Below are 19,207 nucleotides of genomic sequence, written 5' to 3'. Positions count from 1 at the left end.
AATACTTAAAGAGTAGATGTCAGGAGGATGGGGCCAGGCTCTTTTCAGTGGTGCCCAGGGACGGGACAAGAGGTAATGGGCACAAACTTGAGCATAGGAAGTTCCACCTAAACATGAGGAGGAACTTCTTTACCCGGAGGGTGGCAGAGCACTGGAACAGGCTGCCCAGAGAGGTGGTGGAGTCTCCAACCCTGGAGACATTCAAAACCCACCTGGACGCGTTCCTGTGCAACCTGCACTAGGTGACCCTGCTCTGGTAGTGGGGTTGGACTCGATGATCCCCACAGGTCCCTTCCAACCCTGTGATTCTATGATTCTATATACGCTGTGAGTCCTGTTAGCAAAATCCCCTTTTCTACCTATTACATCAATCAGTCTTTATAGTACAAAAGTGTATTAACTTTGTTAACATGTATTAGTTCGTGTTATACACTGCGATGTAATGAAGTAGTAGAATTTTACTGGAGACTTTGGTATTGTTCATGCCTAAGTAAAACAAACTAAAGGACAGCCTGGCCCCAGAAATAAGGACTCTGCTTCTTGGAAGTGTAGGGCCGCCCATGAAGCATAAAGGATGCCCCTGGACTACCAAGGTAACGCCAGCATCCCAGCCCCTTTAACGTGTCTTTGAAACCCTCCCAGCATCGTCAGAGATAAGTAACTGTAGTAAGACTGACTCCAGGGACACCTGCGTTAATAGACAAGCAGCAAGAATGCTGCAAAAATATAGTTGCTTTGCAAAGTTTTACTCTGACTAGTAATCAGTAGCGTGGATGCTAGCGATTAGTCAAATCGTGCTGTACTTGAACGTTTGATGGGAATAGGAACCCTGTGTAAAACCTCATTTGGGGTGCACTGATCTGGCTGGGGCGATTTTTGTGACAGTCCTTACCCTTCCTGGGGACTTGAGTGGCCGGTGACGATGCAGATGGGTGCTTGCGATGCTTTGGTGAGGCAGGTGGCACCCAGAGCCTGCCCTAACCCTGGGCATAAGGTAGCAAACCCCAACATGTCTGGTTACAGAGTCCGTGTGGGGCTGCATCACCCCAGCCCTGTGGGGCAGCAGCACTCGGGACCGCAGGGGTGCTGGGCAGCTGTCACCCACCGTGACACCTCAGATTTCCTATCCAGGCCAAAAAACAGCTGTGCCTGAAGAGGTTAGCTGGGAGGTGTGCTGGCTCCCGGGGCTGTTTGCAGCTCTCAAAGCCCCCCCCGTCCCAGTGCTCCGTCGCTCTCTTTTCTGCCTGTGAGGCTGCTGGGGGGGCTTTGAGAGCTGTCGGACGCCTGCGGCTGATCTCGCTTTCAGGAGAGGCAGCGAGGAGGAACGGCAGCGGTTTATTCCCTTAGACCGAGCCTGAGCTCACCCGCCGTTGTTTGTGCAACGTATTGTGATGTGCCCAACCCCTCCTTGACTCGGCGACGCCGGCTGGAGTACCTGCCGGTCTCCAAACGTCACCAGGCTCCGGTTATAAAGCGCAGGCGATAGAGCATCTCCCCGGCTCCATCTCTCCGAGAGGCGCATCTTCGAGAAGCGAGCCGTACACGCGGGTGGAAAGATGTTTTATTCGGGTATCCTGACGGAGCCAAGTAGAAAAGAAGTGGAGATAAGGGAAGCGGCATCTCTCCGCCAGCAGAGGAGGATGAAGCAGGCGGTTCAGTTTATTCACAAGGATTCTGCAGATCTCCTCCCTCTGGATGGACTGAAGAAGCTGGGGACTTCAAAAGATACTGTAAGGCTTTGTTGTGTTTATTGGAAGGAGACTTCAAAAACCGGTAGTGTCTATTTTTTATTTTTTTTTTCTTCGTGCCATTTTTCTGTTAGGAGGAGAAGTTAGTTGTTTGTAGAAACTGGTATAAAAATGAGGCTTTTGTATGCGGAAGGGAGTGGAAATACGGTGCTAGTTATCACCAGGATTGCTTTTTGCTCGTAGGTTCTTTCCGATGTCTGGCACTCAGCTCTAAAAAGCTTTTTTTTTTCTCTTTTGCATTTGCATGAATGTCAGAAAAAAGGGTACTGTTTTCAGTAAAATAATCCTCTCTGAATCAACCAAAATGGCTTCATATATTACATACGTACACACACATATGTTTGTCCGTGATGCATATATGTGCACAACATATAATCATAAAACATCCAGTAAAGTGCCGTCACTAGTACTTGAAAATATAAAACTGCCAAGATTACACTTTAAAAAAGGCTTATGCATATATGTTGGGGTTTTTTAGATTAAAATACATAATTGTAGGTTTGAAATATTTACATATGCAATGATCCATGTGATCATGTAGCTGACATACAATATTCTTCATCACGTCCAGGGGCTGGAGAGCATTTCTAAATACTAATTTGCACAAATGTTTGAGCTTCTCTAATGGAAAGTGATACTTAAATGTAATATCAAAAGTTGTGATGTAAGGAGTACAATCTAGAAAACATATCCTACCAAGGAAAGATACTTTACTTTTTTTTTTTTTTCCCCAATTGTTGCAAAATTCTTGCACCTTGTAACACACAATATCTGCTTTTATCAATGCTTGATACAGGTTCACTGAAAAAAGCGAATCTTTTTATTTTTAGTGGAGTAGTTTTGTTCCGTTATAGCCTTCTTGCTCAGCTGGGTTAGGCTTGGCTCTGCCTGGCTGAGATAAGTGTAATGAGTTGGCTGTTCTCTGCAGTGCGCATGGAGGTGATTTTTTTTTGATATCCCAAATGTTTTGCAGTTGTAGGGAGTGAAGCTCCTGCCAAGGGAAAGGCTCAGAAGGAGCTTTCCTGGTCACCATTGAACGGCAGCTCTCCATCGGGGAGCTACAAAGTGCCTTTCAGAGCGTGATGGTGGTGTTATCACTATTATCTGCAGTGTTGAAGTAATGTGTCATGGCTCGGTGACACTCAGTGTGCGGAGCGGAGACCCTGATGACAGGGCTTTTCTGCTCTGCCCAGACAAGAGAAGCAACAGGTAGCAGGAGCCAAGGGCACTGAGCACTGAAGTCCTTGTCCTCGCTGCTGCGGGGACCAGGTTTAGCCCCGGTGCCAGGGGCAGAGCATGGTGCTCCTCACCATGGCCCTGGTCACAGAAATGTCACCTGAGGTTTCCTCCCCACTCCTGTGCCTGCACAGGCTGAGCGGTGGCTGCAGCATCACCACTGCTGCACCCAAAGCCTCTGCAAGGAGGGTCTGCAGGGGGGCGGGAGGTCTCTCCAGGGACGTGCCAAAGCCCTGGGGAGGTCCACAGCTGCTGATCCCCTCCAAAGACAAAAAGGAGGTGTGGCACAGCAGAGGTGCGCTGCCTACCCCGGCTACCCTGGCTGTAGTGGGTCTCTGGCCAAGGAATGGGGTGAGAACGAAGCTGGTATGGGCCACCTCACTGCAGAACCTCTTGTCCCCACATCACAGTGGGGTGTGATGGGACAGTGGGCACAGGTGACCAGGGCTTGCCTTGACCATAGCCTCCTGCCCCATGGGATGTATGAGGAGTCCCCAAAGCAACAGCACTGGCACGTGCTCAGGCTTGTTCCCGCAGCCCCAGAGAAGATGCCATGAATTTCAGAGTTGTTGCAGTGGCACATGTTGCAGTGAAGTGATGCTGCCGGCACTGCTGCCCTCACACTGCACATGGCTGAGACAGCAGTGAGCATCGCTTCAAGAGGACCCGCTGCGTCTCTCCAGTGCCGTGGCTGCCTGGATGTCACAAGAGTTGCCCCCAGGAGGAGCAGGAGATCATACATCTCTGAGACTGGAGAAGCACTAAGAGTCTCCAAGATGTAAGACCCCACCTTGGCAGGGCCCCAGACCGAGAGGTCCGGGGCCAGAGGGGCTGAGCTGCGGGGTCAGGAGGCCCAGGGCATCAGGGGTCTTTGCCCAGGGCATTTGCACGCCTTTCTTGTGAACAACTGCACACCTCCAAACAAAGCAGCCGGTTTTTGTGTCTAAAGCTGCATGACAGCTGTGGTGACGTGGGTGGAAGAGCTTTTGACGTGACTGGCGTTATTAATGCAGGATTTCCCGTGGGGGTTTTCCAGCGGCCTCGGCCAGAGGAGAGAGGAGGTAACAGCTCCCCGGAGACAGGGACAGGTGGTGAGGACAGACTGTGTCTGTCAGGGAAACAGCTGGCAGTGATCCCTCCGATTCTGGGGACAAATCCCCTTCCTTTCGGCCACAGTGCAGGGGGTGCTGCGCACAGCGAGGTGGCAGCAGGTTGCCAGGGAGGGTGTCCTGGTGTCCCCCACCTTGTGTGCTGTTACTCGGCTCCTGAAGCATCTCTCCTGGGGATGCCCGGTGTAGGCAGGTTTGATAAATATTTGTTGTAATTATCTATGTTAAGCTTCCAATATTTTTCAGTGTATTATTCTGGGTTGGACCGAACACTTCCAGCTCCTCACTCCCTTTGCATATTCCACTTTGTTTGCCTAGCATAAGACCAAGCTGTAGCATAGCATACATTGGATTTGGCAAACGTAGGGCTGGATATACAGAGCAGAAATGGTTTTGTTTGGATGCCTCACTATTAGCCTCCTCCCTGAAGCCCAGAAAACTGGCATGAGAAGGTCATTGGTTGGGATTTGGGCTTCCCGACACTGTAGCCATGACCCCCTGCCTGACTTGGGCAGGGCGTGCTGCCCCTCGGCCGCTCCTCCTCCTGCTCCCACACTTCTCTCGAGAGCTGCCGGACTGGTTTGGAGGTGGCTTTGCCTGAGACAGACCCGTATCATTTTGTAAGCTAGGAAACAAAGTTGTAAATAGTAACAAACAACAACCAAAAAAAAGCATTTCTCCCTCCCAAAATGCCCTCAAACCTCCCCTGGGCACCTGGGTCCTCAGCTCAGCTCCGGGTGCCCCTATGGCCCCATCCCCTGCTCCTGTTGCAATATTGCAGTCAATTGCAGTGCATTCAGTTTTCTCCTGCCTTGCACTCCCCAGAGTTTGTTGTGTCTTGCTTAGAATGCAAAAAACTTGGATGTTACATGCACTGTCTTGGTCAGAGACCTGGCCGCTGCCAGGGTACCTGGGGAGCTCGGGACATCTCTTGTCCCACCTCATCCCCCTGCGAGAGGGGCAGGCGAGCACAGGCAGCTGGTAGAAGAGGTGAATTTGGATGAAGGACGGGAAGGCGAGAGAAATCTGTTATTTCCTGGGACAAGCTCCATTGGTGTGTTAAAACTCCTTTTTTTTTTTTTCTGTTGTCTAGGCACAGAAGAGAGGGCAGACCTCCTGAGACAGGCTGGAGGAGGGGAGAAGCTAGCATCTTCCCTGGCTTTCATCTCCACCTGAGTGAAACTGTTGTTGACGGGTCTTGTTATCCACAGATCTAGAAGCCAAAATAGTGGGAAACCTGCCAGAGAGATGCATACTGCAAGCTGCAGTGACGTTCTGATTTATAAATTAGAGAGGAGCAAAACTGGGTGGAGTTATTTATGGTTTTGACAGACAATGGTAAATAGGTTCAGCAATAGCTGATGTCTCCATTCAGTTCTTTTAGGTTTCTACTGTGGCTTTTTCAAGGGATTGTAGGTTTTTGCAAGGTCTCAGGTGTGGAAAGGGAGATATCTTCCGAAAAAAAATATTTCCTGTTTTGTATTTGTATTGTGCTGAACAATACTAGGAAATACCAATTTTCGCACAGTGGTATGTAACATTTCATGCTTTTATAAAATTTTCAACGGTTTTGTGCGATCCATTGAAAGACAGCACCAGATAACCTGGGTTGCTTCAAACACTGGTCCCGGCTGTGCTGCTGACACGTGCTGGAGGGAGAACACGGCTGCCTTCCCCACCTCTGTCACGGGGGGGTGTTTCGTCCTCTCCCTCCCTCCCAGACATGGTCTGCTTGCAGTTTTCCAGCAAAATGTGCATTTGCAAATGTCCCCTGGAACATTATCTGTTTACCAAGTATGTATCCATCACTTGAGTCATCTTCGTGACTAACGTCCCTCACTCTGTTGCACACGAGAGTCAAGGGAAATAAAAGTTAGAGAAAATTAATTAATAGCCTGAGACAGGATGGTGCTGCAGGGAACCTTTTCAGCCCCCTCTTGCTAGATTATTTCTGTACTGGAGAACAACGTAAGCAACATTTGTCCCCCCGAAGGCAAGATTCGCTGTGGCTTTCAGAAGAGCAAGTGTCAACAAAAGACAGTCCCGTTTGTGTTGGTAACTTGTGTTTACTGAGTGCTGGGTTTTTTCCTTTTGATGCTGGATGCCATATTGGATTCATAAAACCAGGGCCTGAGAAAACCCAGCTATGATACTGGTTAACAATCCATAGGAGAACTTGTGGTAAAAAAAAATTTAGGTTTAAATCAAGGCTAGGTGACGGTTAAAATTGCAATGATGAATGTGCTGGTGACTTGTTCTTCTCCAGCCTGTTCTTTCGAAGATATTTGGGTATGTGATTGAGGCCAGGCAGATCAGAAGAGCACCAGACTGTCCTACATGATGCCATTCAGAAACTTCTCTCAGTCCTAGCCCAGCAGGGCTGGGCACGAGGAAGTGACCACTGTGTGACAGGCTGTCTTCTGGCCAGCTGGGAACTTCACCCATCTGCTTCTCCAGTCACCTATGCCCTCATTTGGGTTTTTTTTTGATGACGTGAAGAATTAGTCCTCCAGATGTGTGGATAAAGAGTAAGAAGGACGTGCCATCCACTGTCAGCAAGCCCTGGCTTGCAATTTTGCTCAGATGAGGAGCCTTGGAGGTGATGAGAGTGCTGTCTGTGCGCCTACAGCTTCTGCCTCATGTAAGGGAGCTCTCGCTTCCAAATTGATTTGCTCATCCCTCAGCACAGGCTCCGTTACTAGTGGAGCCAGAGCCAGTCTGCCTGCCTTTAATCTAGTGAAGTAATACTAGTTTCTGCTGTTCAGTCTCACTGGGAAGGTGTTGGTCACCAGAGCAGTGCTGGAGCTTTGTCACTTTTTGTGCGTGAAGGAGACAGCGCAATGTCAGACCCGATTTCTCCCCGCCGCTGGGAGCGTGGCCACGTTATCATCTTTACACAGGACATGCTCTCTAGCGTGCTGGTCAGACGTAACACCCACAACTGAAAATGTACCTGAAATTTTATCTCCTTTCAAGCCACAGGTTGTACGCAGAAGTAAGAACAGTGAAAAGTGGTGAAAAAAGCTTACGTGTCACGGTGACCACTGGGGTTGGCTGCATCTACCCAGTGTCATCAGTCAGGTCCAGTTTAACCGCCCGTGTTAAGCCTACAGCAGGATCTGAAGCGCTAGCGTGGCTGCAGTTATTTTAGGATGATGCCAAGTTGCATTAACCTTTTGTAAGTGCTGTTATTTAACATGCCACACGGATTATTTTAAACACAAAGCACCATGCACGAGGGTGTGTGCTGGCCAACTCAGGGAACCACGGCCCGAGGTTTTCAAATTTATACTGATCCCATTGAAATTCCCTTGGGATGAGGAGGTTTGCTGGTTTAGATGTCTCTGCGGGCACACAGGCATATCAAATACGAATGCAAAGGTTCAGGAATAAGCTGGTAAGAAGGTCTCACTGTGGACAAATTAAAATCAGAAGGAAAAGGCAGTAATGGGAGGGAGGGGGAGATTAGCTGGGCAGAGAAATGAGCAGATAATCAAGCAGAGTCATTTCACCTCCAGCAGAGTATGTGCATCCACCCGTGACGAACATTAAACATAAAAAGCCTTTTGGGAAAGCAGTTGGAGGAGATTTTGAGAGGCAACATGCTTCTCACAGTGCAAATGGGAATGACAGAGGAAGCGAGAAACTGCTGTACAAAGCGTTGGGGGTTCCTGGGAGAACACCTACCTACCTCAGGCGATCTTACCTCTTCCCCTCCTCTCCTTTCCCTCCCGTGGCATGGCAACCAGGATTGGTGCCATTTACTCACCCTTAGTAGCTAAATACAAATGTGGAGGGAAGAGAGGTGCAGGGCAACTTTAGGCCAAATTCTGATCTAAAGGCCAGACCAGGTCTGACAATAGACATCATCTGTAGCGCTGCTCTTGTGGTTGTGCTTTGTTCACTCACACCTGTAAGAGCTGATGCACAGACACCCAAATCAGCTTCTTAAATTCTGGGTCAATTCACATAAAAAGCTTCACCATGGGTAGGGGCTGGGCACAGGTATTTCCTATGCCAGCAATGCCAGTGCTCAGGGAAAGCGTCTGTGTTCATTCAGGAAGTCCATACACCTTTTTCATACTTAGGTGGTGCATGTAATTGAAAAGGTAATTGTTTACCTCTTAACTTTTCACATCACTGCAGAATTCCTGATAACCTGATCAACAGATGAAGGCAATTACGGCTGAAGCACCAGCTTGGAAAAGCCTGACTTCTTTTGATCCCTACATGAAATCAAATCTTGAACTTGAGTTTGGAAAAAGAAAGGCATCCCTCCAAATTCTGCTTAATATTTTGAAAGGATTATTCCCTTTTCAACACAAAGTAGTTCCCTTTAGTCAAAGCCGGGTAAGCCTGAGCTGGCAGCAGTGCAAACAGATGCAGGCTAGGAAGAGTACATGTAGTCTGGGAATCAGGGATAGTGAGACCTTAGGGCATCCCTCCCGCAAGAGCAGCGCCGGCCTGTGCAGACCACAAGCAGGCTGGTGACGCAGGTCACTTTGGGGCTTTCCTCTGACTTCACCCTGCTCTTCTTTGCATGTTTTTTCTTGAAGCAACCACATAATATCCTGCAGAAGCGCCTGATGGAGACAAATTTGTCAAAAATACGAAGCAGCCGAGGCAGCTGGACCCTGAAGAGTGATATCTCAGCACAGACCAACAAGCTGAATCAAACCAAACTGGGCAGCTCAGGGAAAACGGAGGATGAGGAGCTCATAGTGGTGAGCTGCCAGGTAATACTCCTTGCCCAGCCTTCTGGGTTTTTTTCCCCCCCAGATTTTATTTCTGACAGGGTCAAGCTGTGCTCTTGTTCTCCGTGTTTCCCAATTAGGGTTGCACACCACTGGGGCTGCCACAGCTGTGGGGATGCTCTCCCTCTGCAGCTCAGGGCTGCGGTGGCATGGATGCCCACCTGGTTATCACAGAGAAAGCTGGTCTGATGGATGTCTACTCTGGGGCATCAGGGCAGAGGGGAGCAGTGAAGCTGGGGCACCATGCTGAAACACTGAGGAGTAATTATCCATGGCAAATCCCTGTGCTCGCAGCCTATTTGTTTTCTTTGAGTGCCATCCCTCTTTTTTTTCCCCAAGAGTAATTTCACATTTCTCATCCTTACCCCAACGCTCTTTTGTATTTCCCGCTCTCCACAATATCTCCCTCTGCCTGGTGCTGCCCCTTCTGCTCTCTGCAGGGGCAAATGCTGTTGGGAAGGGCTGAGGACCCAACACCATGTTGTTTTGTAGCACCACCTCACTTAAAAAGCAGCTCAAGAGCCAACGCTTGGGTGCCTGGGGTGGACAAGGCGATACCTTGTGGGCACTGAGCATGCGGCGGAGCGGGGATGGGCTGGGGCCAGGAGACGTCGGCGTTTCGTTGGGCAGTGGAGATCCTGGACACCCTATGCTCATCCTGCATCCCACGCATCATCTCCCGTCTCTGCTTGCTCTTGCAGTGCGCGGGGAAGGAGCTGAAGGCCGTGGTGGACACTGGCTCGCAGCACAACCTCATGTCATCTGCCTGCCTGGACAGGCTCGGGTAAATATCCAGCTGGGGTTTTGTTTTGCGGGAACTCATGGCACCTGGCAGCACTGGCAGTGCTCCTGGGGCTGGGGCTTCGCTCGCCCCAGCGATGTCCATTCTGGAAGAGAGTGCTTTGGGCTGTGCCCGGGCAATCCCCTGAGCCTCCTCTTACAACCAGCTCCTGCCTTATTCTTAAATGTCCTTGCAGGGAGCTGAAATAGAAAGCTACTTGTACCAACCTCCAAGTAAATCCCTTCAGGGGGTTGGATGCACTTGTGTTTTTTCCAGTGCCTGCCTGTTTGTCATTCAGCACCCCATGAAACAGCTGAATCTTCCCCCTGGTCCTCGCTGTCCCTGGGGCAGGCGTGGGGCTTGATCAGCCCAGCCTCACAGGTCCCCGCTCCCGCTGCAGCACTGCTGGCCCCAGCACCGGGTGTAAAGCGACTGTACTCGAAATTTGGTGTCTGATGATACTCCCAATAACAAATATCTCCCAGTTGAAGGGAAAGGAGATGTATTTACGTAGTCTTAGAGAGCTGACTGACAGCCATTTGCAGCAAAACTCCTGCTGATCTCCGAGGAGCAGGATCAGGCATCATCTCGCAGGGTATCAAGGAGATTTTGGCACTTTATTCCCATGGATTCATTGCTTTTTATTGCCAACTTGCATCGATTATGCAAAAAACAATTGCCGTTGCTCCCTGAGCACTTCTGCACGGCCCTGAATGAATGGTGACGGTTTTCTGTCCAGACAGTAATCACTTTGCACAGCAGTGTTTAGTGGCTGGCAGGTGGCTGCATTTATTACAAACTTGTCACAAACTGTGGCGCTGCTCAGCCTGGTTTACAGGTGACAGCAGTGCATTTGGAGGGGTCTCATCTGTCCATCATCTGTAAGATGCTGTGTTGTCTGCTCGACACGCCAGAGCTGTGCAGCGGTGCTCTGTGACACTTCGCCTGCTCTCTGTGTTCCTCGTGTATGTCCTGTGTAGTTTTTTGCAGCGCCAGTCTGCTTCAGCAGTCCCACCCTTCAAAGAGCGCTTAAGAAATAGGTTAGAGCCAGTTTCTGCTCTCAGGTTGTGGGGACCCCCTCCTGAGTTGAGTGAGACCACTTTTGTAGCCATCTGCTGCAGTGAAAAGGCCCGTGTCCCTCCCCGGAGTTACTTGTCGCTTTGGTTCCTGCTCGGTGGGACCCCTCGGACCCTTTCCGCTGCTCCTTTGCTGTTTGTGTTTGTGGGGACAGAAGCTAAAGCCAGATTACCAAAGCGGGTTAAAACCAGGGCTTTGATGCCTGGCTCACTCTGCCGTCACTATGGTAGGTCCCTGCGACAACAGGCACCGCTCCAGGATGTTTTACTTCAAAGGAGTCCAGGGAGTGTGGCAACGATAAAACACAAGTCTTGTTTAAATCCGGCCCTGGAAAGCAGCAGGGAAGAGGCGTGCTAGGCGATTTCACTCTTGTTCTGACGGAGCAGGAGTGTCCCGCAGCGTGCTTTGATGGGTGCTGCTGTGCCTGCAGCTGAGGCTCAGCGGCTCTGGGGACAGGCTCTGCTCCTGAGCTCTCCAGGGGGTCAGGGAATAAAAGCAGCGTGTGTGTGCCCGAGGCACAGGCTCATCGCCTCCCTTCTTTTTTAAGAATCTTTTTGCACCTTGTCATGGTGCCGTTCGAGCTCTTTCCTTTGCCTCTGAGGAAAGCAGCGGGGGTAGCTTGTAGGTTGCCACAGCGTAAGAAATATAGATTAGACATCAGGAAGAAATTCTTTACTGTGAGGGTGGTGAGACGCTGGCACAGGTTGCCCAGGGAAGCTGTTGATGCCCCATCCCTGGAAGTGTTCAAGGCCAGGCTGGATGGGGCTTTGAGCAGCCTGGTCTGGTGGGAGGTGTCCCTGCCCATGGCAGGGGGTTGGAACTAGATGGTCTTTACGGTCCCTTCCAACTCAAACCATTCCATGATTCCATGAAATGCCCCTCAGAGGTGTAGGTGCAGCTGCTACATGAGCAGCTCTGGTCACTGCAGACTGCTGAGGACTTTATGCTTTCAAACCCAACTCCAAGATGTGCTACTGCATCATACATCAGTGGCTCTCCTTACCTCACTGCAGTTTTCTGGCCGGTTTTCAGCCATGCATTGCCCACGTGTTATTTGTCTGTCCTTGGCTCACTCTCAGCTGGGATGAAGTGCTTCCTCGAAGGTGGCTTTTCTCTATACCCAGTCCCTCCCCGCAGCCTCTCTGCAGCCCTGGGAAAACTGTCTGGGTCAGCAGGTGCCGGAGCGAGGAGCCATCTCCAGCTGCATCTCGTCTCTCTTCAGGTCCTGGCTCCAGCGCTGCGGCCTGTGCCCTGCAGTGGGGACAAATGGGGGGAAACAGAGACCACAGCCAAAGACTGCATGTCTTCTTCTGAGTGGACAGAGAAGCCATTGGAGCTAGCTGCACCCAAAAAACCCACATTCCAACCTCTCTCCAGCCAGAGTAAAGCCAGCTCAGGGCCAAGGAGCTCATAAACTATTTCTTGATATGTTCCTGCCATCTATGTTAAGGCCAGTCCCTAAGGGAAACTTAGGGGGGATCCAACAGAGGGGATCCAGCTGCTTCTCTCTGCTGCCTCTCCTGCCCCTTCTACCTGTGTTTAATGGTGTGGGCAATCCCTGCCTCGGTCCCAGGGCTCTGCCTCTGAGGAGAGCTGGTCCCCCCCAGGACGGATGGAAAGATGCATGCACACCCATGTGCACTGCTGCAATGCAGCTTAGCAGAAAGGTGCCTCAAATAGCCGAAAAGTGACACAGCTTTTATCTGAGGGAGAGATCGTCACCCCAAACTGCCTTTCCATTAGGTTCTAATTCAGTTCAAAAGAGAAACCGAAGCTAAATAATTAATCAGTGTTGTCAGACTAGTTCATGGGGCGTAGACAGAAGAAACGACTGTACCTCAGATATCCCTGATACTCTTTTTCCCTTTTCTCAGGCTGAATGTGATTGATCTGTCCCCATTTTCTCTGAATAAACGCAGCAGGAGCAGCACCCGCTAACAAGCGTGGATCGGGCGCGCTGCCCCGGCTGTGAGGCATGGGGACATGGTGTCGGCGGCTCCACTGGTGGGAGCTGGAGTGGAGTATCCCTTCCTTACACCCACACTGCCGCATTAGAAGCAATTTTAGATCAGCAGCTTCCCCAAGTCTTGAGTAAATGTAGGGAAAAAAGATTCCTCAGGTAAAAAGCAGAATCCAGTAAGGAGCTCTGCTTGGGGCAAGGGCTGACGCGGCCCCAAGGCTGCGTTGTAGGTCGTGCTGTGGTCTGACATGGGGGTAGGCTGCTGGCTGTATGCAGAGCAACACAGAAAACCTGCCAAAAAAGCAGCTTTCCAATAACAGCATGGTAATACGAGCAAGCTAAGAGCACTTATGGTCTAAGTACCCTCCAAACACTGTTTGCTCCTTGCTGGAGCAGCCAAACTGTGGCTGTTTCATGTTAGAAGTGTTTTCAATGCACAGGTTAAAGGAGCATCTCAAAGCATTCCCTGGTGAAGACGAGATGGTTTCACTGCCATCCAAGGTGAAGGCCATCGGCCAGATCGAGTGTCTCACCCTCACGGTGGGAGCGGTTCCCGTGGAGTGCGCTGCCCTCGTCGTGGGTGAGTGTGGGGATGCTCCTCTGGTCCTCCAGGTCCAGATGGGGCTCTACTCCCTCTTACCCCAGGGGGAAAAATGAAACTTCAGAGACATGTTAAAATTAAAATAGAAATACTGCTTTTCTGCAGCAAAAGTCCCTGTTTGGCCCTTCAGATGGAGGGAGGGAGGGTGCGTTCAGCAGGGCTGAGGTCTGCCGTGCCAATGGAGTAACCACCGCGTCTCTCCGTGGACGCATCCGCCTGCCCTTGTTTGATCATGTTCCCCCCCGAGAGTAACTCAGACCCTTTATTAAACAGGGGTTTGTTTAGAGAGCAGCCGTGGAGGAAGGATGGAGTCACTGACAAAATGCATGGGAGAGCATTCTGAACATATAAATCTGAATGTTCCTATTTTTCAGAAGACAGTGAGAAACCCTTCTCCTTTGGGCTGCAGACACTGAAATCTCTGAAGGTAGGGGTTTTCCAGCAGGGCTTTTACCCACGCTTGGGGAGCTGGGACCATTGTGAATTACAGTTTTCCCTCTTACCTCAAGGCATTTATTCTCCACAGTGTGTCATAAACATGGAGAAGCACCATCTCGTTCTGGGGAAGACGGACAGGGAAGAAATCCCGTTTGTGGGCAGTGGCAGCGCTGCGGCGGGAGAGCAGTAAGTTGGCTGGGGAGGTGAGCTGCGTGTGCAGCGCTGAGCTGGGCGGCAGTGTCTCCTGCACGTCCACACAGCAGCCCCCAAACCCTCGCTGCAGGCGAGCAAGAGCTCACTGACACTGGCAGAAATTGTTTTCATCCGCTCACTGAGTTTTGAAACAGAGTCCCTGGCTTTTTCAGCAGCCTTTTTCAGCTTTTGCTGCTTTTTTTTTTTTTGTCCCTCAATAAGCACTGTGCAGCAAAGAGGGTGTCTGAAAAGACATGCAGTGGGAAATGCCTTAGGAAATGTACTTTATGAAGGTCACTAGGGAGACTCCTTTAGCGCTGCTTTGAGACTGTTCCCAAAAAAGCCTTTTTCTGGAAAATGTTTATGAAGCAAGGCAAATAAACTCGCATGAATGTTTTGCAAAGTGCAGGAGAGGGAGATCCTGCCTGGAGATAGCGGCGTTGCCACTGCTCCCCGTGTTGCCCTGTCTGCCCTCCTGCCAGTTGCTCCTGATGTCCTGGACTTTTTCAGCCTTATCTCCCTATAGGAAGAGAAATCTGTGCTGTCCACTCTGGTACCTCCCACACGTGTGTAGCTTGTGCAGGCAGCAGGCAGGGCAATCCCCCTCCTTCCAGGAGCTGCGTGGGGCTCCTCCTCACTGGCTCCTGCCTCTCACTTATGAAACCAGCAGGCACTTGGGAGTGGGATTTGCACTTATGTGCCTCTCCGGCTTCATAGGCTGTGCTTGTGGTTGCTCAGCGATGAGTGCTGCAGACACAGCCATCTAAAAAAACGTTTGCTCACTGCAAAAGGGAAGCATCTTTGGCGAATGATGTACAGCAGCAGCTTCTTTAGCTACCTGTCGTGACCAGCCACAGTCTTTTTGGACATCCTGCAGCCCTCGAGCATCTCGAGCCTGCTGTGCTTGGCACCACCGAGGTCAAGGGGCCTGGGTGGGAGCCAGGAAGGAACAGACTTTCCTCAGCTTGTTGTATTTATGCTCCTTGGGGAGTACATGAGGGGTGGACGCAGTAGCGCTGGGAGGCAGGACAAGGGCGCACGTCCCCAAAGCACCCACCCGCCGCGTGGGCACTCGGGATAGCCACTGGCCACGGGTGCTGCCAGCGCGGAGCCTGGGGAACGCCTGGTACAGCGCTGCTGGGAGACCCTGCTGCAGCCCAAATCCACAGGGTGTCTTCCCTCTCCCCTTTGAAACAGGGATGCGAGAGGCATAGTGTAGGTCTGTCGCCACTGCAGTGATGAATTACTTTTTGGTACTGCATTCAAGGCCAAATATTCCTGCTTGTTGGGGTTTTTTTTGTTGTTTGTTTGTTTTTGTTTTTTTCCTCCATGAAAACCACCTATTTTATTGAATGTCTTCTCCTTCCTGTTTCAGCAGTACGGAGGCATAAAGAGAAATTGAAACGCCATCCCCGCACAAGAGCTTGACATCAAAGAAATCCTGTGCAGCTGTTCCAGATGAAACAGCGGCGTGCTGCTTTGAAAACATTTATACTAGGCTACAGTTTGAGTAGAGCTAAATGAAATCTTGTTCAGTAGCCAGTAATTTAGAGATATTGTCATGTTTATCTATGGGTTTTGAGAAACAAATGTGTGCTTATTTTCTGGACTTTTCTATATAGTGTCCTCTTTATTACAAACAGTTGGGAAAACCTTATGAATTTCTTCTGATTAGAAAAATACTTTTTATAGTGGCCTTGTATGAGTAATTGTATTTAGCTGTGATTAGAGGCTATCAGAATGAAATTTGTATTAATGATTTTTCCAGGGGCTAAGCATTTATATTGACTTAATTGATATTGCCACATTCAAATGGCCATTACCAGGAAGTTACTCAGAGTAAAATAACAACGCTAATACCACCTAGGAATTATAGCTCATCCTGTTAGCATAGTATTGTTGCCATGTAATTAGGGATGCAACTGCTGGCTTGATGAGAAAGAGCAATTATAGAATTATTAATGGGTTATAGGCTTCTCTGCGGTGGCGTGGCAGAAGCACAGAAACAGGGTTTGGGAGGGCGCCCGGGAAGATCTCCCGCAGCCCCCAGCTCACCGTGGGGATGACGCCGGCACAGGGGCAGCCTGTCGTGGTGCTGCCTCGCTGGGGCTCGAAACCCCCAAGGAGGGATCCTTTGGGCAGGATTCGGCTGCCTTCCTAGCGGGAGTAGTCAGGAAAATGAATCATCGTGTTGAGCCAAAAAGCAACAAGCAAGCCCAAAAGTGTGTTGGCCTGGAAAGCAGCAGGTCCAGAGCCTCATTGGTATATCAGGAACTAAATGGCCCCAGCGCACCCTCAGTTATCCCCTCCTGCTGGGACTGGTGCCTCCGCCTGCCCGCCCAGCTCCCAGCCTGAAGCACCAGCAGCACCCACGCTTTGTGCTGGTGCAGGTTATCGACTCCAGTTGGACTTCAGTCTTGCTGCCAGAAATGCCATATTTTTTATACCTATTTACAAATTGCCTGGGATCTCAAGTACAACACTAACCTTGATCCCCCTCAGGGCAGGGGGGAGTTTTCGCCAGGACAAGCACTTCATTCAGTGTTACTGTCCTGTAGCAGCAGAATTGCTGCTTCACGTGCTGCTCGCTTCAAACCAGAACAAACGTGTGGTATTGCCTGGGGGAGCCTGGCCTCCTACAAAAGCAGCTTTCTAGATTTTTAAAAGCTAATGGGAATTAATTACTGTCATCTGCTGAAAAGGCGCCTTTCAAATTCAGAATAATATCCTTGTGATGTTGTGTGTCTGCCGATGGCTGGCCCTGCTGCAGCCGGATCCACAGACTCCTGTGTGCCGCAGGAGCGGGAGTGCTGCTCCAGCAGCTCTTGCTTAGGAAAAACCCTTTGGCCGCAGGCTGGAGCACGGCTCCACTGCGCTGTGGGGTCTCCTGCGGGGATCCAAGCATCTGCTCATGTGCTTAAGCCTCCCTGCAGACATGAATGCATCACTCGCCCCGGCACCCTGTGGTGTGCGGCGTCAGCCGCAAACACCGACATCGTGGCTGGCATTTCCACTTAGGTAATGACTCCACAGTCCTGGGCGAGGACCAGTAGCTCTTACCACTTCGTGGCCATCGGCTCAGGTTCGGAGCCTGTCCCACAAGCCAGGCTCCTGCCAGCTTTAGCCAGTCTGTGTCCAGTAACCCCACCTCATGCCTGCCGTGGCATCTAAGATGGAGCTTTATCTCCTGCAGTAGGTTTGAACCTCTTTTCAATATTGGGTATGACTAGAAAATCTGAGCTCTCCGTATTTTGAGCTATTTTCTATTTTGGTGATAGGTTTCAGTGCTTTCTCTACATACAGTATTTTATATAACACAGCTATATATATATATAAATATACTTACAGGGCTGGGCTGCCCAGGGAAGTCCCACCAATGTGTTGTAGAAATATTTCACTAAATATGAAATATATTTGATTATTTTATATGCTATGAGTTTGGTATTTTGGTACTTCTTTCTTTCTGTGCTTATTACTGTGCTAAATGTAAAATTAAACCTAAATAAAGTTTAATTGTTCATGCTGTTTATTTGCCTGTGCCCTGGATATGCCAGTTATTTGTTTTCAGTGCACTTCTCTACTGAGAACGGGAGTTCACTTCAGTCTTGACCCTGATGGGGCTCCACAGTGCTTTTGTGATTGTGTCGGGAATATCGGGCCGTATGGAGAGGGGCAGCGGAGATGGGATAACCGGGCAGGCTAAACGGCAAGCTGCACTTGTGGTAAAACGTGAGCATTTGAAATCCCAGCCTTTTGTTGCTGTGCATCTCCCTTCCAAAGGAGGGGTGGGATCCAGCTCGTGCCACTTTGAGTTTTACCCTTTGGAAAGCTGAGGTTGCATCTGCTGCGCTTGGCTAGCTCGCTTGGGGCAGTGCCAGCCAGGGCAGGGGAACGTGAAGGGGACTTTGTAAACTTTATAAAGCTAGGAAAGAAAGCAATCAGAGTAAGAGACAGCTAAATCATGCGTACGATATTTATGTGACTGCAAAGAAAGAGCAGAAGCCTGAGATCAGAGTCTTTCCCAAAGCTTTGAATTTGGTTTTAGGGGCTTGCTGTCTTTGCCAAGGTAGGCTTTAGGTTGCTTCCGTAGTAGCTCGTCTCTCTCTTACTCATGAGAAATTATCCTTTTACCAGCTCAAAGACCTGCAATACAAACCTTTGGTGGAGCAGCAACACTCCAAGCCCGGTACAAATGGCTCTCCTCAGCGCTGGGCTGCCTTTCTCCAAATGCGGAAAGAAACCAGGCTCCAGCAATAAAGTGGAGAAAAACCGAAGAGGATAAACATACAGGCAAAAATAACTTCTCCTGTTTCCTGGAGCTGCTACAGGCTTCTAGACTCACTCAGACTATTCCTGACACTAGAGAGCAGAGTCCCAGCACACACAAATGAAAAATCAAGGGGCAAAATTTCATCCCTTCAGCACAGAGGGGGATTAGCTGTGGTGCCGGTGGCCTTTCAGAGGTGGCTCCCGTGAGCAAGATGCTCTATAAGACAGGACTGCTGCTACAGGAGACAGGTGCTCGCCTCAATCCAGAGGGATCATAGACTACGGGAAGTAACAGCAGATCCCTGTATCTACACAAGCACTGGCATGGCTGCAGAGGTGAAGGGTAAAGTGGTTGAGTGTTGCAGACCAGCTCAGCAAGCCCTGGGTGCTTGCTCCTGCTCACCTCCAGCACAGGTATGTGCCTACGTGCCTTTGGCAACCTCTCCCCACGACAGGTTTGCAGGAAGCCCGGGCACTGCTCTGTGACTGAGGGACCTGCTGCCTCGGGGTGGGGGCCAGAAGCAGAGAAGAGGGCAACGCCTGACATGATCTGGGATGAGAAGGACTTGGGAGATAAAAAGGCAGCTGCAAGTGGATGTTACGAGAAGCCCATGCGGTGGCAGAAGGTGTTGTTGAACGATTTATGTCCCAGCTGGTGAATGCTGTTGCACTGCAAACAAACATCTCACAGGTGAGGACAAGCACGACCCCCGCAAGCAGCCTGAGGGAAAGTGACCCAGCTGCTCCTTGGCCAACAGGCTCCCCAGCACTATCACTTGTGCTCCTGTAGTCAGCAAAGCATGGGGTGGGGACAAAACACCTTCGCCCCCTCCAATGTCTTGTCTTCATTTTGGTCATGCCTAAAGCAGAAAGGAAGGATGCAAAGAGGAAGACATTAACAGGAGCCTTAGCGGGTCCACCATGATGCTTCAAAAGCTGGTGGAACAAATAGGGTCTTGATGGTTGGGCTCCTGCAATTAAGATGGCCCATGTAATTAAGACATCAATGCTCACTGAAAACCTTAGAGATATGGCCAGCTGG

The 19,207-nt window shown here is 50.3% G+C and overlaps 1 protein-coding gene across 3 annotated transcripts; it reads left to right on the top strand.

The window, feature by feature from the left end:
* The first annotated feature begins 1,250 nt into the window (after positions 1–1,250).
* Positions 1,251–17,423, top strand: NRIP3 (nuclear receptor interacting protein 3). Of its 3 annotated transcripts, none has more exons than XM_074585909.1 (7): positions 1,251–1,730; positions 8,650–8,829; positions 9,549–9,631; positions 13,106–13,245; positions 13,641–13,693; positions 13,793–13,890; positions 15,272–17,423. In XM_074585909.1, the coding sequence occupies exons 1-7, from the start codon at positions 1,557–1,559 to the stop codon at positions 15,285–15,287; spliced, it is 744 nt and encodes a 247-aa protein (XP_074442010.1). In that variant the 5' UTR covers positions 1,251–1,556; the 3' UTR covers positions 15,288–17,423. The 3 variants fall into 3 exon arrangements, with proteins under 3 accessions (XP_074442010.1, XP_074442012.1, XP_074442013.1); XM_074585911.1 differs by having other exon boundaries at positions 1,309–1,730; positions 15,275–17,423; XM_074585912.1 differs by having other exon boundaries at positions 1,426–1,730; positions 13,644–13,693.
* Positions 17,424–19,207: the final 1,784 nt, after the last annotated feature.

Source organism: Larus michahellis, chromosome 4 (genome assembly GCF_964199755.1).
Source record: "Larus michahellis chromosome 4, bLarMic1.1, whole genome shotgun sequence".
In the NCBI taxonomy this organism is placed as follows: domain Eukaryota; kingdom Metazoa; phylum Chordata; class Aves; order Charadriiformes; family Laridae; genus Larus; species Larus michahellis.
The sequence above is the reverse complement of the archived record's forward strand: the minus strand, read 5'-3'. Positions and strand labels throughout refer to the sequence as shown.